Source organism: Saccopteryx leptura, chromosome 1 (genome assembly GCF_036850995.1).
Source record: "Saccopteryx leptura isolate mSacLep1 chromosome 1, mSacLep1_pri_phased_curated, whole genome shotgun sequence".
In the NCBI taxonomy this organism is placed as follows: Eukaryota; Metazoa; Chordata; class Mammalia; order Chiroptera; family Emballonuridae; genus Saccopteryx; species Saccopteryx leptura.
In genome coordinates this window covers 311,429,628-311,452,286 of record NC_089503.1, presented here as the reverse complement: position 1 = coordinate 311,452,286, position 22,659 = coordinate 311,429,628, and the positions used below count along the sequence as shown (strand labels likewise).

At 47.4% G+C, this 22,659-nt stretch overlaps 2 protein-coding genes across 3 annotated transcripts; both read right to left on the bottom strand.

Annotated features, from left to right (window-relative positions):
• Positions 1-1,137: 1,137 nt before the first annotated feature.
• On the bottom strand, positions 1,138-9,966 carry MIEF1 (mitochondrial elongation factor 1). 2 transcript variants are annotated; one of them, XM_066358460.1, is made up of 4 exons: positions 9,827-9,966; positions 8,559-8,736; positions 8,090-8,352; positions 1,138-4,759 (listed from the first exon to the last, which is right to left on the bottom strand). In XM_066358460.1, exons 1-4 carry the CDS (start codon positions 9,851-9,853, stop codon positions 3,953-3,955), a joined length of 1,275 nt encoding a protein of 424 aa, XP_066214557.1. In that variant the 5' UTR covers positions 9,854-9,966; the 3' UTR covers positions 1,138-3,952. The 2 variants fall into 2 exon arrangements, with proteins under 2 accessions (XP_066214557.1, XP_066214556.1); XM_066358459.1 differs by lacking the exon at positions 9,827-9,966 and adding an exon at positions 9,676-9,819.
• A 6,754-nt stretch (positions 9,967-16,720) lies between these two features.
• LOC136387263 (mitochondrial ribosome and complex I assembly factor AltMIEF1) lies at positions 16,721-16,933 on the bottom strand. The gene has a single exon (XM_066358463.1). The coding sequence runs from the start codon at positions 16,931-16,933 to the stop codon at positions 16,721-16,723; it is 213 nt and encodes a 70-aa protein (XP_066214560.1).
• Between the last annotated feature and the right edge of the window lie 5,726 nt (positions 16,934-22,659).

The following is a 22,659-nucleotide window of genomic DNA, read 5'->3' as shown; positions in this document are numbered from 1 at the left end:
GTGCTCTCAACTTCAGTGGCCTATAAGGGAACAAAGTCAGCTAAGCTGGAGTGTCAACCAGTAGACCACCAGGGGCCGACACCCAGGAAGACTGTAGGCCTCAACACAGCTTTTCCAAACATAAGCTTTGATTATCTGAAAGTCACACCCTAGTGCAGTGGTTCTCAAAGTGTGCGCCAGGGCGCACTAGTGCACCTTAGACTTCCAAGTACACCCTATGGTATTCCAGAGAAATATGTGCCTGTTGGGGGACCAAAAAACCAACAGGGTTTTTGGAGTTTAGATTTTGGGGGGACAGAGGTGTGGGGAATTGGCTGTAAGCTGACAATCTGCCTAACCCCGACCTCATTTTCCTGATTAGGTTGCAAAAGGCTGTTAAACTGAGGTGTTGGATTGTTTACACTACCCCCCATGTTCCTCAGAAAGGCAAGTTTCTTCTATCCTTTGTTTGGTGTAAAGTTAAGATGATATGTACGGTGGGGATTTTCTGCACTTAACACAATTAAGAGTAAAAAGAGAGGAATTCAATGTATTGATGAGGAAATGAGAGTTTGCCTTTCAAATATATGCCCAATGAAGAAATTGCTAGGACACATCAGGCTCATGTTTCTTATAAACACAAAAATGAAAAAACACATTTGCACCAGGACCTGCCAAATTTACTAAAATCTTACTAAGAATGAATGTATCTATATATATAAAAAGATAACTTTTTTGTCGTTTATTTTTTTTTTTTTTTTTTTTTTTTTTTTTTCATTTTTCTGAAGCTGGAAACAGGGAGAGACAGTCAGACAGACTCCCGCATGCGCCCGACCGGGATCCACCCGGCACGCCCACCATGGGGCGACGCTCTGCCCACCAGGGGGCGATGCTCTGCCCATCCTGGGCGTCGCCATATTGCGACCAGAGCCACTCTAGCGCCTGGGGCAGAGGCCACAGAGCCATCCCCAGCGCCCGGGCCATCTTTGCTCCAATGGAGCCTCGGCTGCGGGAGGGGAAGAGAGAGACAGAGAGGAAAGCGCGGCGGAGGGGTGGAGAAGCAAATGGGCGCTTCTCCTGTGTGCCCTGGCCGGGAATCGAACCCGGGTCCTCCGCACGCTAGGCCGACGCTCTACCGCTGAGCCAACCGGCCAGGGCTGTCGTTTATTTTTTAACCCGTCTTTTTTAGGAATTTTAAAAAGCTTAACATAAAAAATGTGACATAAAAATGTTTTTTAATGTCAGAATAAATTTAATTTTGTCATATTTATTTCATTTAATTACCATAAAAGCACACTTGGACTTTATATTTTTTCTTTAATATTTGACTTAATTAATTATTATAACATATTTCTCAGAAATTTGTATATAGTGCACCTACAATTATTTGTAGGATTTTAAATGCGCCCCGACTTCAAAAAGTTTGAGAACCACTGCCCTAGTGTCCAAAGAAAAATACTGTTGTCCTGAACTCATTTTGGGGGGAATGGGCAACAGGGAAAATCAAAATACACTTTGGAATTGATTAGACTTTCAAGATGATGATTGTTATTTAAGCGTGGTTTGCTAACGTAGATGGTGTAAAAAAAATTTCCAAATGGAGTAGGACTAGATGCTATTACTTCAAGAAAGATAGGAGTTCCTGAGTAGAAAGGCGGACTGGTGGGAAAGGCAACACATCTTTCCCCAAAGAGTAAAAGGGGAAGGGGAGCAGGATGGTGCCCTCTTCCACCCAAGAATCTCAAAGTACTTGACTGTCTTCCATGTTTTATGATAAGGCCTGCTGAGCTGGTCAGCAAAACCATGAGAACCAGGGCTGGGAATTCCCACTGCTTCTAGTTCCAAGGACTTCTAAGAGGTTTTCGCTTGTGAAATGGCAAAGTTACGGTTTTTGGTTTTGTGAAATATATACTGCTCACAAAAATTAGGAGATATTTTATAGCTTCATATTAATTTTGAAATATCCCCTAATTTTTGTGAGCGGTACATTGGGAAAAACAAATCCTTTATCTCAATGAATAACCACCCATCCTTTGGCAACACTTTCTCAGTCTGCTCCTCTCCTGGTTGCCATGCCAGGCTCCACCCATTACCCTCTAAACCACTCACCCGGGGCAGCACTTGGGCACAGAGTCTTAAAATTCCAGTTTGATTGTGATAAACAGCCAGGCTGGAGAAGCCATCTCAGGGTTCTGGGCTTTGTATTTCTCATTCTCTCCCAGTACCTTCACACAAATTAAACAACTGAACCACTTTAAGGGACCCTTACATATGTATAAGAGGCAGGAAGATCCTCCAAATGTAGCCAAGGTTAACCTTAGTTCTCAACCCCTAATTTGTGACAAAAAGGAAACAGGAATCTCTACTATAAATTCACAGGATAGCTGAGGTTTCAATGCTATTTACAGAGCCGTTTCATATCGCTGTCATTGGGAAGGAATGAGACAGCTGCAGAGAGCTTCATCAGAATCTCGCTGATTGGAGAGGTAGTAAGGATAGGAAAAATAACAACACTTGATAGGAGGAAAACAAAATACTAGTTGGACAGATCAGAAACAGAATTTTCAGGCTCTAGCCATAAACAGGAAAAAAAACCACAGAACAAGAAGGTACACTGGCATTGTGTATTAAACACTCCTCTCCACCCTCAGGATACTTTTTACATTGCAGTAAGTAGTGCAGTTTTAGCAGTGGGAAACAAGGAGCGTAGGAAGTCCCACCTCCCTCCTCTGTGTTTTAGCTGTGTGCACTCTTCCCAGGTAGCACCGATCTCCCCAGGTGCTGGGTGAGAGACAGAAAGCAGGGGGCAGGGGGATCTGAGCATGTCTGCTTGCCCTTTGGCCTCTGGAGGTGCCCGGAGAGTTCAACAGACAGCCCTCTCATACTCCTCTGGCAGACTGTTGGGACTGTTCTTGCTCTAAAACAACATCCTAGAAAGGCAGGGCCTGATGGAAGAGAAACATGGTCACAGCCTCAGCTGGTGAGTGGATCTTCCAGCTGACATTCTGCCGGCTGTCAACCTCCCTTCAACCTCTACAGTTAACTAAGGCTGTGCTATTGAAGGCCTCATTCTACTTGGCAATAGGCAGGGAAAGGGGTGAACAAGAGCACTTGCACAGCAGCGCTGCCCTTGCAGCCCCCTCCCCTCCCACGTAGTCAGACTTGCACACAGTGGCGCTGGTCTGGACCAGCCCGAGATGATGCATAGGCATCAGGCACCCAGACCTCCCCCATTCTGCACTCTCACTGGTGGCCAATAAGAAACACACTCTCCAAATAACTGCATTCAGTTTATCTCGAGCCCTCACTCCTGTCTGAGTCAATAACACTGTTCCCATGAGACCTTCTCAGCACTGAGGGTATGAGTTGGTCAGGCGGTCTTTCCCAAGAACCTGGGTCAAGGGCCAGCTCTTCCGCCACTTTACCCCAGAAACCCTAAATACTATCTGTACACTCTCTGCAGAGTTCAGCTTGAAAATATGCGATCATAACTTCAGTGACATTCAGCTAAAGGCATTATCTTGATTAGGCAGATGTGCTCCAGAGAAAGGAGCTAAACAGAAGGCATGAACAAAAGGAAAAGGTCAAGAAGACACTGAACAGAAACAGGCCAAAGGGCAAGGCAGGGCAGACAGGAGCAGAAAACCTGGGCCACATGCAGAACACCAAGTGGTTTCAACAGCTTGGGCCCGTGTTCCACTTTCTCAATTCATTCTAGAAAACTTAGCCTAGAACAAAGGGGAGAGAGAGGAGTAGGGGGCACAGTGTTTGGTAGCAAAAATAGAAAGGGCTGGGTTTGAGAAAATAGATTAAATAAGAGATGTCTTTCCAATCAGCATGAAGTGACCAGGGTAATGAACAGCAACACAGAAGGGACCTAGGGACCCTGTGAGGCACCAACTATATAGCCAAATGTTTCTAACGGAGAATCCAGGGCCTGACTGCCCAACACCCACTTGGGCCTTCACCTGCCCTACGTCTGCAGCAGCACCTCTGGCTCAGACAATGAGCAATAGAGAGTGTATCCCAGTTCGTCTATTTCTTCAGGGGTGAGCTCTGCAAATAAGTTCACCTTGGGGTTTAGGGCACTGGGCAGGACTCCAGCCTCTAGGTACCTGATGAGTCCCCTCAAGGCCTGAAGGAATCGATCGGCCAGCATATCTGAAGACCAGTCAGCCTCCTCCTGGGCCAAGTGGAGGATGACATTTGTGAGCTGGCTGGCAGTGAGGTGGCCCAGAGCTGGGGTGGACTTGCATATGGCCTTAAGGATCTTGAGGCACAGAGAGCGGCAGCCTGAGTCGGCCTGGTCCAAAGCCCGCAGGCGTGCCGTCTCAGCAGGACGCAGGCTCAGCCGCCACAGGTTGTCATACTGGGCTAGCCGGTGTGGTCTGGCCACCAAGACAGTGTCACCGAGGGTCACTGATGGCAGGAAGTCAATGACAAGATGTTTGTCACGCTCATACTGCACTTCCAGAGTCAGGGCCCCTGGGGGTGGTGCTGGTCGGATCACATAATCCAAGAGGGACCCTATGGCCGGCCAATTGATGGAGCCAGCCACGACCTTCTCAAATGTGTCTGCCACTGTCTTTGGGGAGAGGTAGCCCCCGACTACACAGCGGTCCCAGTAACTGCTACCACGAGGAAAGTACTCTGGGTTCTCACGACGAACTAGGAAAAAGCCAGGGACATTCATGATGGTATCCTCGCCAGGAATACACGACCACAGGTTCTGCTCCAGCACAAGGGGCACAATGAGTTGGATGTGGTCAGCTGTCACCACCTGTTGGAGAAGAGTTAAAAAGGTTTTGAGGGATTTAATCTGCTCAAGAGACCAACTTCTCGAAACACAGGGCCTTCCATCTTATATTCCCCCAACAATGAAGGAAACTAAGGATTCTTTCTTGACAACCTTTCCTTCTTTATTTTTTTTTTTAACAGAGACAGAGAGAGGGACAGACAGGGACAGACAGACAGGAACAGAGAGATGAGAAGCATCAATCATCAGTTTTTCGTTGCGCATTGCGACACCCCAGTTGTTCATTGATTGCCCTCTCATATGTGCCTTGACTGCGGGCCTTCAGCAGACCGAGTAACCCCTTGCTCGAGCCAGTGACCCTGGGTCCAAGCTGGTGAGCCTTTGCTCAAACCAGATGAGCCCGCGCTCAAGCTGGCGACCCTGGGGTCTTGAACCTGGGTCCTCAGCATCCCAGTCCAACACTCTATCCACTGTGCCACCACCCGGCCAGGCCTTTAAATTTTTTTTAAAGATTTTATTTATTCATTGGGGGGTGGGGGGAGGAAGCATCAACTCTCATTGTCCCTTGACCAGGCAAACCCAGGGTCTTGAACCAGCGACTTCAGCATTCTAGGTTAACGCTTTATCCACTATACCACCACAGGTCAGGCATCCTGTCAACCTTTCAATTCAAATAATAGACATAATGAGGATTCAAACCCAGTTTGTCAGACATCAGAGCCTAGGCTCATTCCACATCATCTTGGGGCACGTACACAGGACATTCCCCACGCCTTGAAGACCCAGTAAGAAAAAAACTAGAAAGGAGAGACAGGAACAGGAATATAGGAAGGAAGAGGCCTCTGTTTCCTAGAGGTTGTATGACTAAAAATAAGAAAGGGTTAAAGAAGACCAAGATAAATTCAATTTAAAAATAAGGCCCTGGCCTGACCTGTGGTGGCACAGTGGATAAAGTGTCGACCTGGAAATGGTGAGGTCACCGGTTCGAAACCCTGGACTTGCCTGGTCAAGGCACATATGGGAGTTGATGCTTCCAGCTCCTCCCCCCTTCTCTCCCCTCTCTCTCTCTTCCCCCTCTCTCTCTCCTTTCTAAAATGAATAATAAAAAAAAATAAGGCCCTGGCCAGTTAGCTCAGTTGGTTAAGAGCATCGTCCGAAAACAACTAGGTCAAGGGTTCAATCCCCAGTCTGGGCACATATGGGAAGCAACCAAAAAAATGCACGACTGAGTGAAACAACAAATGCTTCCTTTCCCTCTCCCTCCTCCTCTCTCCCTTTTTCTCTGTCTCTCTAAAACTCAATAAAAATTAAGTCCTGGCAAGATAGCCAGGTTGTTTTGAACATCATCCCAGAGCACAGAGGTTACTGGTTCGACGATCCCCTGGTCAGGGCACATACAGGAGCAGCTCGATGTTCCTGTCTCTCTCTCAAAAAGAGAGAGAGAGAGAGATCTATATCTTTTCTTTTTAAAGGTAACTTTTTTTTTTGTTAGGCTTATTCATTTTAGAGAGAGAGAGAGAGCAAGCGAGAGAGAGAGAGAAGGGGAGAGCAGGAAGCATCAACTAGTAGCTGCTTCCCATATATGCCTTTACCAGACAAGCCCAGGGTTTTGAAATCATGACCTCAGCTTTCCAGGTCAAGACTCTTTTTTTTTTGTTTGTTTGTTTTTTTGTATTTTTCTGAAGCCGGTAATGGGGAGAGACAGTCAGACAGACTCCCACATGCGCCCGACCGGGATCCACCCGGCACGCCCACCAGGGGGCGAGGCTCTGCCCACCAGGGGGCGATGCTCTGCCCCTCCGGGGGGTTGCTCTGTTGCAACCAGAGCCACTCTAGCACCTGGGGCAGAGGCTGAGGAGCCATCCCCAGCGCCCGGGCCATCTTTGCTCCAGTGGAGCCTCGGCTGCGGGAGGGGAAGAGAGAGACAGAGAGGAAGGAGAGGGGGAGTGTCGGGAGCCGATCCACTAGTGCTGGCTAACAAGGTCACAGCAGAAGAAGATCCACAACTGCTGGTTGACAAAGTCACAGCAGAAGAAGACCAATGGCTGCTGGTTAATAAAGTCACCACAGTGAAGACTAATAGCTGCGGGTTGACAAAGTCACCGCAAAGGAAAGGCACGATACTTCCCCCTTTGACCTTTTTGAATTAATCTGGCCTTATATCCCCCCTTTTCTGGGTGTGTGCTATCATTTATGGCACAGGGATAATAGTACCGTACTTTCCCTGTAGATTCATAGTAATTTCTTTGGAAATGAGACAGAGGGTGTGAGTTCCACAGAAAAGCCTGTAAGCCCCTTGAACTGGGCTCATAGACATAAGAGGCTGGCTATGATATCCCTCGTAAAGGGTTAAGTTTGTAGGAGAATTTCTTCTTATTAATCATGTTAGAAAGAATAGATTGTGACTTATGAATAGGTAGGAAACAGTAACTATACACAGAGCACCTTTCAGCCTTCACTTAATTCATCACTTTTCCTCCCTAGCCTTTTCATGTGGTAGTGTAGAGAAACTTTACTTTCTTCTTGCATACCTAACCTGCAGGTGGTGAAACACTCTGAGAAGAATAAAGTTAGAACTTAACTAGTGCATGAATATAGTAAATAAATAAAATTTGACTAGACAATAGAATCTTAGACAAGGTAGAGTTATTAATCAGTACTGACCTTTTGGAAGTCTGAACCAATATTGTTATTGCTGTTCAAGTTATTGTATAATTGTACTTTGAATGACTTACCACCTGATTTATAGTTTATAGAAATGAATTAACTGTTACCTAGAAAATGTAACCATAGTGAAACAAAAACAATGACTAATCAATGTATTCTGAATATCATGTGATTGTAACTTAGTGTGTGTGCATAAAAGGAAAGCTAGACCAGCAATTGAGAGAGATGCCTGGCAGTAAATGCTAACCAGAGAATAAAGAGAAAGAAAAGAATCCGGCTCTCTCACTCGATTCGCGCCGATGCCGTCTCTTCCTGTGGGACCCCTGGATTCCCCCTGGGGCTGGACCCCGGCAGGGGAGGGGTGGAGAAGCAGGAGAAGCACTTCTCCTGTGTGCCTGGCCAGGAATCGAACCCGGGACTTCTGCACGCCAGGCCGACGCTCTACCACTGAGCCAACCGGCCAGGGCCAGGTCAAACTTTATCCACTGTGCCACCACATGCTAAACAAATAAAACAAAGAAGACCCAAGATATGATCTCCAAATGCTCTCAGTGCGCAGAACTCAGAAGTAGTATGACTATAGTCTTTCTGGCAAGCCTGGCACACTGATCTTTTATACCAATAGCACTATTCAGAAGCATCTTGGTCTGTACCCAGCACTGTCCTTCATAAGAACTGCCTTGTTACCTGCAGATCATCATAGAGGCTGCCACTCAGGTACATGTCCCGAAGTGGCATGTCAGGCAGCTTGGCCCGCAGGAATCCCCGGAGCTCGGCACATATGTCCACAGCAGCTTGCTTGGCCCGAGCCTGCTCGCCAGCAGGGATGGCAGCCCGGTTCCGGTAGTAAGAAAGAAGTTTCTCCTGCAGGGACATGCGGAGTCGTGACTTCTTCAAGTCTACCTGGCCCTTCCTGGCCAATGGCTTAGGCCGGGGTGGGCAGAATGTATCTGCCAAGGCAAGAGAGAGAAGCATGTCAGCTCTTCCCAGGCTTGCTCAGTCCACGGCTGCCTCAACCCAGAAAGAAGGGCTTGGCACAAAAGGCAAGTCCTAGCATGGTGCCTGGCACATATGTGCTCAAGAAATGTCAGCTGAATGCAGGAGTAGTACCTAGAGCCCACAGGGAAGTCCCAGAAGAGGCAACAGGCTTTCTCACCTGTATCAAAGGCCGAGGAGTCTGTGGGAAGGGTCTGCAGGGAACGGCTCAGTCCTGTCTTCATGTCCTTGTTCAGCAGTCGGGAGGAGCCCATCCAGTTTGGCTCTTCCCAGCTCCTTTTCCCTGAATGGCTCAGGCGGGTGGGACTGGTAGGGGCACTGATTGCCCTATCGTACATCTGTAATAGCAGCGAGGACCCCACACATGTACCTTCCTTCCTGTTTCCCTCCTTCCCAGCAGCCTTGCCCTAGTGAGTGTAAACCACTGCTTTTCCAACACCTTTGTTTTATTCTAGATTATGGAATACTTTTCTCCATGTAGAAAAGTTCAGGAAATATGAAATTATATAAATAAGAAACAGATTTATCCATAATGTCACAACCCAGAGGTAAGTATTACTATTTTGATATACTATTTATTTCTGGAAAAAATATATTTATATAATTAGAATCCTACTTCTATATACTTTTAAAACCTGGTATTTTCACTTATAATTTTTATCATTTCCCTGAATCACTAACAATGAATTGGTGTTCAACATTATGGTACATTTTCTGACTATACAACATTATACCTTATGAGTGTAATGGTGAACACTGATTAATTATTAATTAATTTATTTAACAAATACTTACTGAGTGGCTACTACGTGCCACTAACTGTTCAAGGTATACAACATACAGCACTAAACAGAGAAACCCAATCCCTGCCCTCATGGAATTTTCAGTCTAGTTAAAGGGACACAGGCAATACATAAACAAGTTAAATACAAAACATGCAGACAGAGATAAATGTTAAGAAAAATAAAGTAGGAAAGGGGAAACAGGAAGTATATATGTGGTGGGGGTGTTGCTATTTTAAATAAGATAGTCAAGGAAGGATACTTTTATTATTTACAGTTTTTTACTTGCTGGAATAAACTTTATTTGTATCTCCAATGATTTATTTATGGCAGAAACCTAGCAGGGGACTTAATTCTCTTAAGGTCTCCTCTAATAATGCCAAATGACCACGTTACACTCCCATGAGCAGCATCAGAGTCTTGTTCCAGATCAGCTCCATTCTGAGGAGACAGCCCCCCACCTCTCCCACCCCAGCCTGGGCTGCAGGCACTTACCCGCTTAACTGCCAGTGTAGCGATGCCCAGCATGGCTGCTCCACCCACCCCCAGCACCAGCCGGGCATTGGAGAGCACAAAATCAATGGCTGTGCCGATGCCATTGTCATCCTTCTTGCCTTTGCGCTCACCGGCGCCTGCCATTGCTCACCTGAGAATGAAGGCAGAACACAGCCATTACCACCTGGGACCTCAAGAACTGTCCCTCCTGTCTCCCCAATCAGGCCAGTACCCAACCAGTTCAGGGTACTCTGAGTTCCAGCAAATCCACTGCATGCTCTGCGGTCAAGAGGGTGATGCCCCTTCCGTGATACACCTACATGCAAGGGGGGGCCCATCATGTTTACTGTGGAAAAACCTCTCCACTAAACTACTGATATTATAAAAAGCATTAAGATTATTTTAGTCCTTTCTTGCACTAGAGTACCCCCACCACACAATACAACCCTCTCCTTTTCCCTGCCCAACATTATAATGCAGATTGTGTTTTGATCCTTTGGTCATTACTTAATGGAAGGTTTGATCTCAGAAGGTCTATCTAACAGATGACAGGAAGCTCATCTCACCCCAATGCATCACTTCACACATAGGGAGGTGACTTGCTAGAGGTCCCAGAGAAAGGAAATGGCAGAGCTACCTCCAGAACTCAGGATTCCCAACTCCTACTACAATGCTTTTTCTACTGTATCATATTTACCCTTACTCAAGTCAAATTCTTCCTGTTCTACTTATTTTCTCCAAAACACAATAAAAAAGCACATAAAATACTATGGACCAAACACTGCACACAGATTCATGACTAAAAGTCTATATGTAAGAAGAAAATAACCTCTGTGGACACTCCCACTTAACAGATGCTTTGTTTTTTCAGGCAAGTGTGCAGGGGACTCAACCAGCTCAGGTGAGACTGGCACTGTGAGGCTGAGAATAAACACAAAGGATACTGTAGACTTGGCTGGTAACTGAAAAACAAAAAAATATACCTAATCAAATGCACTTGGAAAATGAGCTAAAAAATGCAGACACCTAAAAGAAGTTCTTGGGTAAAATACAGAAGAGGCTGGCCTCCAGTACATAGCTCAAGCGAGGCAAGCACACATTTGCTCCCTGGCAACAATGGAGTCATCCAGATTGAAGTTCCCCTTGTCCCCAAATAAGCCCATTTCCCATGGAGTTAGAACCCTGGGCCTGACCCAGATAAAGGATGGCGAAACGGTTCAGATCTGAACCCTGCTCTTTACAGCTGCTATTCTCTTCTATCTCCTGTGTCCCGCACACCAGGAAGTACATAGGGAAAAACAGAGCTGTACACCTTTCAGGATCCCAATACACACAGAATGGGAGGATGGAGGCAAGGCCCTGGTGCACCTTCCAGTGTCAGCATCCTTCTAATACCATGTTACAACTGAGATTGCTAGTTTCACAGCTCATGACAATTGCCTATACCTCCCTATCCCCCAATAAAGGAACATTTCTGACTACTTATTCCAGCAATTGAGTTAACTAGGAGTCACTGTCAAATCCAATAATATTTTATCCCTAACTAGAGTTCACAACATTGACGGTACTTTTTTCCCCATTTTACAGTCAATAGAAGCTTCATGTTAGGGACATATGAGACCACTTGGACAAATGAAATATCTCCCCACTTCAAATGCATAAAGCATGCAAGGAAGAAGAGTTCAGCTCTGTATTTATATGATAGGTGGGCTCAGGCAAGAGTGCTAGTCATTTTCTCTCCAGTGGCCACTGAGACAGAGAGGGGACATATCAAACTCAGCTGAGGCAGAGTAATCCAATCAGGACCATGTTGAACATTACATGGTTCCCAGAAATAACGATGGCCACTATTTTATTTTATTTTTTTAATGAAAGAACCTTTACTGATATATTCACAATAGGGAGAGACACTGGATGCAGGCACCCCCTAAATCAGTGTTTTTCAACTGCCAGTCTGCGGACTGATCCACCAGAAATTTCGTGCTAGTCCTCAAGAGTTGAACACCCTGATGTTATATGAAGATCATAGACCCAGTGATCTTGGCCAAATTCGCTTATGCTCAGGGTGATTTCTGCCTTAGTGGTCCCCAAAATAATTCTATTTTCACCAGTCCCCACATGTAAAAAGGTTGAAAACCACTGCTCTGAGTGATCCTTGGATGTGATGCAGCAGACCAGAGGGCATGTCCTCCCTCTGAGCAGAAGCCAGAAGGAGCCCCCCTAAACCATTCAGTCCCTGGCCCTCCTGATGTAATGACTAGTAAGAGCAAGGCAGTGATGCAGCAGAATAGAAGAGCCTGGATTTTTGAGTCAAATCCTGAGATCTAGGCCCTGGCCGGTTGGCTCAGCGGTAGAGCGTCGGCCTAGCGTGCGGAGGACCCGGGTTCGATTCCCGGCCAGGGCACACAGGAGAAGCGCCCATTTGCTTCTCCACCCCTCCGCCGCGCTTTCCTCTCTGTCTCTCTCTTCCCCTCCCGCAGCCAAGGCTCCATTGGAGCAAAGATGGCCCGGGCGCTGGGGATGGCTCTGTGGCCTCTGCCCCAGGCGCTAGAGTGGCTCTGGTCGCAACATGGCGAAGCTCAGGATGGGCAGAGCATCGCCCCCTGGTGGGCAGAGCGTCGCCCCATGGTGGGCGTGCCGGGTGGATCCCGGTCGGGCGCATGCGGGAGTCTGTCTGACTGTCTCTTCCTGTTTCCAGCTTCAGAAAAATGAAAAAAAAAAAAAAAAAATCCTGAGATCTAGTACTTGCCTGTGAGCCCTGACTTATTAGTTAGGTTACCTCAAATGACTTACTTAACCCCTCAGCTATGAAAAGGAGATAATGATGACTGCGTGGCCTAATTCATAGGGTTGTAGCAAAGAAAAAACATCCACTAAAACACTGTATGAGAATGCTTTATAAACTGTAAAAGTACTCCAAAAATGTGGGCTTATCATTAAGTTTTTTAAGATTTCTACCCACAGGACAAACAGTCAACTTCCAGAAAGCAGTCAGCAATCCACACTGTCCTCTAAAACTCACACTGATGCTATCCTGGGCTTGAGATCAAAACTGTTTGTTAAGCAGGCTTGTGAAAAGGCTTTCCTACTCTAGGGCAATATGCTCCCCCATCCAAGGACCCAGTGACCTGGAAAAGGAGAAAGCATTCATGAACCCCAACAGGGAAATATAAGCTACTATTTCATTTATTGATTTTAGAGAAGAAGGAGGGAGAGAGAAACACTGACTTGTTCCACTTATCTGTGCATTCATTCATTGTCTCTTATATATGCCCTGACCAAGATCAAACCTGCAACCTTGGTGCACCGAGACAATGCTCTTACCAACTGAGCTACCTGGCCAGGGCTAAGCTCTTATTATAAAAGTTAACGCACTGGCCCTGGCCAGTTGGCTCAGCAGTAGAGCGTCGGTCCAGTGTGTAGAAGTCCTGAGTTCGATTCCCAGCCAGGCCACACAGGAGAATCACCCATCTGCTTCTTCACCCTTCCCCCTCCCCTTTCTATCTCTCTCTTCCCCTTCCGCAGCCAAGGCTCCACTGGAGCAAAGTTGGCCTGGGAGCTGAGGATGGCTCCATGGCCTCCACCTCAGGTGCTAGAATGGCTCCTACCACAACAGAGCAACAGCCCAGATGGGTACAGCATCACCCCCTGGTGGGCATGATGGGTGGATCCTGGTCAGGCACATACAGGAGTCTGTCTGTCTGCCTCCCTGCTTCTCATTTCAGGAAAATATAAAAAAAGCAAAAAAAAGTTAACACATTGAAAGTGCTTTTCCACTGTACACTGTCCTCTCAGGTTCTGCTGCTCTAGCCTGGAGCCTCCTAGGAGACAAAAACTCCATCCCACAAGAAGAGAGGGGCCTGGCTCTTCAGTGTAACCAAGAAGGAGCACCATTGTTTAATGGGTACAGAGTTTCAGTTGCATAAGATAAAATAGTTCTGGAGATGTTACACAACACTGTGAATATTCTTTTTTGGGGTGGCTTTTTTTTTTAAGCTGGCACCCTAATCCACCAAGGATGATCTCTCTTTCTCTCTCTCTCTTTTTAATTTATTGATTTTGGGGGAGGGAGAGGGAGTAGGAAAAAGGGAGGAAGAGAGAACGAGGGCGAGAGAGGGAGGGAGGAGGAGAGAGGGAGGGAGGGAGGGAGGAGGAGAGAGGGAGGGAGGAGGAGAGAGGGAGAGAGAGGGAGAGGGAGGAGGAGAGAGAGAGAGGGAAGAGGAGAGGAAGGAGGGAGGGAGAGGGAGAGAGAGACATTGACTTGTTCCACTTATTTATGCATTCATTGGTTGATTCCTGAATGTGCCCTGATGGGGATTAAACCCACAACCTTGGCATAATCGGGACGCTGCTCTAACTGAGCTATCTGGCCAGGGTGCTTTTCTTTTTGCCATTTTAAAAATATAACATTTAGGCCCTGGCCGTTTGGCTCAGTGGTGGAGTGTTGGCCTGGTGTGTGGAAGTCCCGGGTTTGATTCCCAGCCAGGGCACACAGGAGAAGCGCCCATCTGCTTCTCCACCCCTCCCCCTCTCCTTCCTCTCTGTCTCTCTCTTCCCCTCCGGCAGCCAAGGCTCCATTGGAGCAAAGATGGCCCAGGCGCTGGGGATGGCTCCATGGCCTCTGCCTCAGGCGCTAGAGTGGCTCTGGTCGCGACAGAGCGATGCCCCGGAGGGGCAGAGCATCGCCCCCTGGTGGGCGTGCCAGGTGGATCCCCGTCGGGCGCATGCGGGAGTCTGTCTGACTGTCTATCCCCGTTTCCAGCTTCGGAAAAATACAAAAAAAAAAAAAAAAAAGTTTGGGGTCTAAAAACTGGGTGCATCTTATACAGAGGTTGTAGATTTTTTATTTGCATTTCCCACTTTTTCGCACTTGTTTTTGCGCTCATTTTTGAAGACAGTGATTCGTCATCAGACACACACAGATGAGGACAAGCTAATGGATGGGAGTTTTGACAGTGACAAGGAGTTGTATGAATTTTATGATGAATAAAACTTGAGTTCAATAACTTTATAATGCTTTTTTTTTTCAAATTTCGGGCCCCAAAATTAAGATACATCTTATACATGGGGAAATACGGTATTTGTTGCACAAATGAGGTGTTTTTTGTTTTTTTTTGTTTTTGTTTTTGTTTTTGTTTTTCGAGGAGGGGGTGGTGGCAACCAGTAATCCAACTCACAGTCAAATTAGATTAGGAGCACAAAGACTCAGTAACTCACATTTCATTCCAGACTCGCCACCCTTCCTGGGGCAGGCAGGCCCCATGGGCATCAACCCACCCTGGCCCTCCACTGCCAAAGGCTGGTCTGCCAATTAACCTCTCCGTGGCTGAGGAGAATCTAAAACCACTGCATAAGGATCCTCCTCCTGTTTTCCCTCTGGAGGTTAAAACAGTACCATCCACCCATCTGGTAAGCCTTACACCTCTGTTATCTTTCATTTTTCTTTCTCCTCCTCCTGCCTCGGCCAGCTGCTCAGAGTCCCACTGCTGTTCATGTTGTATTTATGTGCAGCTGCCCTACCAGCTCAGTCCCTCAGTCTCATCTGGCCAGATTCACTGCCTCTGGTGTCTCTCACCAATTATTCTCCAGGCTGCCAGTGCCACAGTTCTTCTCCCACGACATTTCACCACTTACAAAGCTGTGATGGTCCCCCTACTATCAGTGGTCACAATCTCTTCAACAGGAGATTCAGTGTCCTTCTGTACCTGGTCCAGCCTCAACCCTAGCCACCTGCCTTACAGGTGCACCATTCAAGCTATGTCAGACTCAAGTTTCCAGACTACAAAGTACGTTTCCACCTCCACCTTTGCTTATTCTTAACCCTCTACTCAGTGTCCTTCTACTTCTCATTTGAGGCAGACCTCAAGTGTCCTCTGTTCTATACTACCTGCGATTCACCACAGGCGTCCCCAAACTATGGCCAGCAGGCCACATGTGGCCCCCTGAGGCCATTTATCCGGCCCCCGCCGCACTTCCAGAAGGGGCACCTCTTTCATTGGTGGTCAGTGAGAGGAGCACTGTATGTGGCAGCCCTCCAACGGTCTGAGGGACAGTGAACTGGCCCCCTGTGTAAAAAGTTTGGGGACCCCTGCGTCTATCACCACCTACTAAGGCAGTTACATTCCTGCCCTTGGCTCTAAGCTCTGTACCCAACCTTCTAACATAGAGCTGCTCACACTGGAATTCTGCCTGTTCACCTCCACATTATACCAAGCCTTTTGATGAACCATGTCCTTCGTTTCTATCCCAGAGCTTTACCAGAATGCCAGTGCCACAGAAGGCCCTCCAGGAAAGTGGCTGAATTAAATATAATCATTAGGTTATATTTAGTGGGACTTCTTAACAACACTGGTATCGGGAGTAAACAGAGCTAATACCACTTGTCAAGTAATTCTAAGTGCTGTGTGTGCACTATCTCATTTAATTCTAACAATTAAGAGGCAAGTACTATTATGTCCATTTTACAAATGAGGAAATGGAGGCCTGGAAAAGTTTAGTGATTTACCCTAAATCCTACAGCTATTAGCAGTCAGGCACTGTCCTCTGACATCTGTACACTATATTTTGCTTTAAATTACAGACTATTATAACAGACTACAGTTATGTTTGAGGAATGTGATCAGACCCACAAGGTAACTGAGTGCACTGAAGAATGAGCTAGTCTGGAACCGAACCCTAAGAGTTTTAACCAATGTCTTTTCTAACATTTTCATTTATAAAATGGTGATAATAATTCTATTCCACTGGGGCTTGAAACTCAGACTCTATTTTTTCTCAATAAGGCAACAAAGTTCTGTTAATATGTCTGCAGTTTCTCCACTAATTTCTAATGATTAAAGGACTTTGGTCACTAAAATAAAAGGGTCTCCCTCTCCTGGTCCCCTGCAACAGAAAAAAAAATGAAACCTATAGGAAAAAGGGTCTACCTACCTGAAGCTTCTTACTGCATGTGGGAGGTAGGGGTGGGAGAGAGCAGAAGTGTTTACAGAAGGCACTTCTACCCTCTTTCCCGTGGAATTAGGATGAGAAAGGAAAGCAAAGGATCCTAAATAATTCCCCCCAGTTTGCTGTGGAGGAAGAACAGGCCCTTTTCCAGCTGCCTCTCCCGGGCTTCAGGATCCTCTAGCTTCTGATTTTTCCGGAACTCACGGCGGATGGAGGCAAGGTAGAAGTCCCGGTCAGTGTAGCGAAGCTCTCGGCCCTGGCGCAGCAGAGCTCGGTAGAGACTCAATACTGCCTCTCGGCTCCATGGGGCCATGGGGGACCGGCAGGGGCTGGGCGTCAAGCTATAAGCAGAAGGGGAAAAAACAGAAGTCTAGAATCAGAATTAATAACAGAAAGGCCTATAGAAATTATCTAAAATTCAAGAGTTCTTAATCTAGGTCTCAGAGACCCCAACACCATGCTACAACTCAGTGGCAGGGTTAGGACTAGGTCCCAGTCTCTCAATCCCCCTTTCTGGGAAAAATTACACTGAAGGGCCAGAACTTGGAAGTGGAAATGCCTGGGCTTGGATTCTGGCCCTACCATTCACCACGTGACTGTGGACAAAGTCCTTAACCCCTCTAAGCATCAGCTTTTTCACTTGTAAAATGGAGATGATATGTTAACAGTCCTACCATAATTTTGAGAACTATGTGAGATAATACATGTAAAGTGCTCGTAGTACAATTTCACTACAGGGGTGGTCTAGAGACTGATTGAAGCCCTCTCCACCATACTTAAATCCTGATACCACTACTAATGAGTAGATCACCTTGGGCAAGTTTCTTAACCCCTCTTGTGCTTACTTCAGTTTCTCATCTGTAAAATGAGGATTAAAACTGTATTCTGCCCATATGGTTGGTATGAGAATAAAATGAGTTAATGTATGTAAACGTGTTTAGAACAGCACTTAGCACATACTGCACACTCTAACAGCGATGGCTATTACTAGTGCCACCACTCCTGGTTTGTAAATGCTCAGTATTAGATTTAGTTTCACAAAGACTGCCACCATCCTCCTTCAGTAACAAAATCCTTTCACAGAGTGTTATCATTTGTAAAGTGCTTTGTCATCTATTATCATATTTAAATTAAAGAACCTATGAGGTGATCAGGGCGCATAACAGTAAAAGTGAACACCTGCTGTTTACTATATACCATGCATGTTCTAAGCATGTCCCATATCTCATTCTATTAACAATACCAGGATCATCATTAGCCCCATTTTAAGTGGAGGAGACTAAAGCTCCAGAGGGGTGTGACTTGCCCACAGAACGCAGCTGTAAAGGGGGTTACCCTTCTGACCCCAATTCTGACCACCTCTGTATGGTCAATTACCACTTGCTGGGATCTTACAAGTATACACACTTCTTGGTGCGCTCCAAACTTTCCCAACACAGCGCCTGGCTCATACCAAGGGCTCAAAACTAAGCTGAATGGAAAAGGGAATCCTAACAACGTCCCTATGTGGAAGAAATGATCACCCCCGTTTCAGAAATAAACTAATGAGACTGAGTGAATGAGGTATTTGACTGGTAAAAGGATCTGGTCTTTGGGGCCAAAGTCAGCTAGCCATCAGCCTCTGGCCTTGCTAACTTCTTGCCTGGGCTTGAGCAAGCCACCGTCCCTTTCCCTCAACTGCAAAGGGACTACCCTCGGCCCCAAGGGCCTCCCGGAGTGGGAGAGATGAGTTTTAAAAATCAACAGGAAAAGTGCTTTATGAGGTAGGAGGCGACTGTCACGCAAGGGCTGTTAGTACAGGTCTCTCGGCGAGTGCGCGGCTGAGTCCCGGCAGGTCCCCAGGTGCTCCACTGACCCCCGGGGGGATCGGGTCGAGTAGGGGTGGAAGACCCAGAGGCTGGGGCAGGCCGGCTCGGGGCGCCGGAACGGCTTGGCAGAGAATACTCAGGGCGCACTGGGGCGAGACCCCCGGCGTCCTGGCCCGGGCCGGATAGGGGACTCCGGCCACCGCCCTGAGAGGAGGCCCAGCGAGCCCCAGCCCCCGGCCCTCACTCCTCCCCTCACTCACCCGCGGACTGCGCGCGCTACCACTCCTCGGTATTCGCCTCTCGCCCGGTACCTCTACCCGGGTCACCCACCAACATGGCCCCTTCACTTCCGGGACACGACCTTGTGCGCAGAGCTGAGAGGAGGGACTATAGAGGCGGACGGAGGCGGGAGGACTTCCGGTCTCCCCTGTCCCAGCCTCTCTTGGGGTGGGCCCAGGACCTTCGTCGGGTGTGTCCCCTTGATCGGACCGTGCCCAAGGTCCTGAGCCCCGCCTTCTTAGTGGCGTCACTAGAAACGGAACTGTGGAGAGCGTTCAGGCCCCGCCCTCCCGGAGGGACGTGCTGCAAAACAGCAGAGGCGGAGAGCGCAAGGGGACGTCAGCTGGGTAGACCCCCCCCCCCAAGCCTGCTGCCAGCCCTGTAGCCTTTCAGGGGATCAGGCCAGACCTTAGCACCGTCTGGGCTGTGACTATGGGGGTACCTGCGGGAATGCTAACACCAATATTCCCTATCATAGTTTTCAAAACTCTTCCAAGCCCATATTGTCAGATCGATTTCGAATCTTTTCATTCTTTTTTGTTGTTCCAACTTCCCAGGCCCCTTATCTCCTGGCACGCCCCTTCCCTTCAAGGTCCACCTCAAATGTCCCCTCCGAAAGTCTTTTCCAGCCTCTTTCTTACCCCTTATCCAACACACTTAGGTGCCTCCTTTGGGTCCTCCAGAAATGTCTGCATACAGTTAGGGTTTTTAAGCTGGTCAACAACAAAACATTTATTGGCTCCTGTAATTTACCAGGCACTGTTTTTTAATTCACCCACTGGCTTCTCTGTCTCTCACCAGCTCCTTATGGCATCTGTAAACCTCATTGGGTGCCCAGCTCTGAGTGAAGTCAAGGAATGCTGGACTCTGGCGTCAGGCCCAACTGGCTCTCAGTTCCAGCTCCACTATTTAGGGACAGCTGCCCTCTGGCAATTTTCCTAATCTCTCAGCCTGTTGTGAGGTTTTAAAAAGGTATCTAGCACTTAAGGAGTAGTTGTTCTTTCATTAGTGACCTTTGCCGAGGGTCTCTAATCTGCCACAAGCAACAGAGAGATCAAGGATTTCCTGATAGCTCAACCACCAAATACTTCCAAGATCTGACCACTCCCTTCCTCACTGCCCCCTCCCTGGTCTGAGCCCCTATCTGATTTTATACAATAGATGAGAAAACCAAGACCCAGAGAGAGAAGTCATTTCTGAGATACTGAGCTAGGCAGCAGAAAAGCTTGCAGTGGAACCCAAATCTGTCTGACTCTGAAACGTGTTCTTTCCTCTCTTCCAGGCTGCCCTACTTTGCTCTTCTCTTTAAACATTTTTGTGACCCAAATAAATCTAAATGGTGACATTTCCAGCTAGAAGACCAGGTGACCTTTCGTATACCTTCTGATCCTGCTTTTCTATAGAATATTATTTTTAGGAGGGAAGGAAGGGCGTTCCTTGGGGTCTGCCCTTCAGATCAGTTCCCCTAGACTTTTCTTGTTCTTCAGGGTTTTCTCTTTACCTCCAGAATCACAAGGCCCCTCCTGCTTCCAGTGCTTCCATGGCAATGTGTGGGAGGGGAGAAGACAGGGCAGTTGAGGCAGGCGTCTGGCATCCACAGGTGTTCTTGGTGACTAGTCTTAGAGACCTCAGCAAGTTGCACTGATCCAAACTCAGAGCTCTCTGCTGGGTTAACAGGACAGGGGACCTTCTGGGATCTCTCTGGCCGATACTGCAGTTTTGACAGAACCCCTGGTCTCACATCTGGATGATGGCAACAGCCTCTTATGGGATCATGACTGGAGGGCAAGAGAGAAACCCTTTTTCAACAAAACAATGACTCACACATAATAGGCATTTAATTGTAGAATTAATTAATTAATTAACAATTTCCAGAAAAGTAGAGGGTTTGGGAGAGTTGAACCATTTCCCTTCAGTCAGACTGGTCAACTCCAGTCTAATTTGAAGGGGCATATGGGGTGGTGATGAGCATGGGCAATTGGTTTAAGCTTTGTGTGCTTTGATTTCCTCATCTGTGAATTGGACAAAAATGGACAAAACATTTTTGTTGACTAACCCATGAGAACTAGCAGTATTGTTCCCAATGTATTAACCAAGTAGTCACTTATTCAACATTTTGTGAGCACCTAGTCTGAGTCAGGACTAGAGGCATGAATGTAGAAATAAAACACGCCGTTCCTGTCCTCAAGAAGTCCAGGGTCAAGCAAGGAGACAGACAAGTACATGGACAAGAACTAGGAGAGAAGCCTTGACCGTGAGATGCAGAAGAGCTTGTGAGCCAGTGTAGAAGCCGGGAGGTGAGCACGACCTGGCTGGAGCACAAGATAGGGAGGTGAAGGCGTGAGACATGAGGCTGAACAGATGAGCATCCTAGGGAGGAAGTGATGGCCTGCAAAGTGTGCTTCAGGTGGTCACATCGGCACCACTAGTCAGTTATAAGTTTGAATCCCAGCTCCACCTCCTGATGGCTAGGTGATCTGCAAGTAGGTTCTCAACCTCTCTGAGCCTTGGCTTTTCTTTTCTTTTCTTTCCTTTTTTTTTTTTTTTTTTTTTTTTTTTTTTTTTTTGGTGTGTGTGTGTGTGTGTGTGTGTGTGTACATGTGAGAAAGACAGAAACAGAGGCAGAGAGGAAGGGAGAGAAAGGAGATGCATCAACTCGTAGTTGTGTCACTTTAGTTCTTCATTAATTGTTCCTCATACATGCCTTGACTGGGGGCTCCAGCCATGCTTGTGATCCCTTGCTCAAGCCAGTAACCTTGGGTTTCAAGCCAGCAATTATAGGATCATATCTATGATCCTACGCTCAAGTTGGTGAGCCCGTGCTCAAGCCAGTGACCTGAGGGTTTCGAACCTGGATCCTCAGCATCCCAGGCTGATGCTCTATCCACTGCATCATTACTAGTCAGGTCTTGGTTCTACACTCATAAATGGGGACTAATATAAATAGCTAAGTAATCAGAACTTGAGTTAACTCTTGCTAACTAAAATGGAAGAAGAGATAAGAAGGTCAAGCAGATTTCTGCAATGAGAATTATAACTGTGGCTGAGGTTTTAGGAGCTCATCAGGTGATGGAACAAGAAGTAATCCAAGCAGACAATGGGGCCATGGCCCACTGGAGAGCTCAAAAGACTAGAACCTAGGCCCTGGCCAGTTGGCTCAGCGGTAGAGCATCGGCCTGGCGTACGGGGGACCCAGGTTCGATTCCCGGCCAGGGCACATAGGAGAAGCGCCCAATTGCTTCTCCACCCCCTCCCTCCTTCCTCTCTGTCTCTCTCTTCCCCTCCCGCAGCCAAGGCTCCATTGGAGCAAAGATGGCCCGGGCGCTGGGGATGGCTCCTTGGCCTCTGCCCCAGGCGCTAGAGTGGCTCTGGTCGCGGCAGAGCGACGCCCTGGAGGGGCAGAGCATCGCCCCCTGGTGGGCAGAGCGTCGCCCCTGGTGGGCAGAGCGTCGCCCCTGGTGGGCATGCCGGGTGGATCCTGGTCGGGCGCATGCGGGAGTCTGTCTGACTGTCTCTCCCCATTTCCAGCTTCAGAAAAAAAAAAAAAAAAAAAGACTAGAACCTAGAGGATGCAGGAAAAGAAGTCCAAGATAAGACTGTTGAGTCCCAGCTGGGTATCTCAGTTGGTAGAGCATCATCCCGATAAGCCAAGGTTATGTTTTCGATCCCCAGTCAGGGCACATATGAGAATCAACCAATAAATGCATTAGTAAGTGGAACAATAAAACAATGTTTCTCTCTTCTCTTTCTCTCTCCTCTATCTCTCTTCCTTGCTTTCTAAGAAAAAAAAAAAACTGGTGAGGAAGATGGAAGGCAGGGCCCAGAAGTTCACAGCTGGGATTTGGCCTTGATCCAACTGCACTGGGAAGTCTGTGCCATGATCAGACTCACATCTTGGAAAGAGCAGCCTTGCTACTTTATAGGGACTAGACTGGTGGGCTGAGACCTGCAG

Coding starts and splice junctions, on each gene's coding strand:
- MIEF1 (XM_066358459.1), bottom strand. CDS start 9,819: ATGGCAGGCGCCGGTGAGCGCAAAGGCAAGAAGGATGACAATGGCATC. Junction 8,353..8,558: donor CTCCTCGGCCTTTGATACAG/GTGAGAAAGCCT, acceptor TTGCCTTGGCAG/ATACATTCTGCCCACCCCGG. Junction 4,760..8,089: donor GCCTCTATGATGATCTGCAG/GTAACAAGGCAG, acceptor CTTCTCCAACAG/GTGGTGACAGCTGACCACAT.
- LOC136387263 (XM_066358463.1), bottom strand. CDS start 16,933: ATGGCCCCATGGAGCCGAGAGGCAGTATTGAGTCTCTACCGAGCTCTG.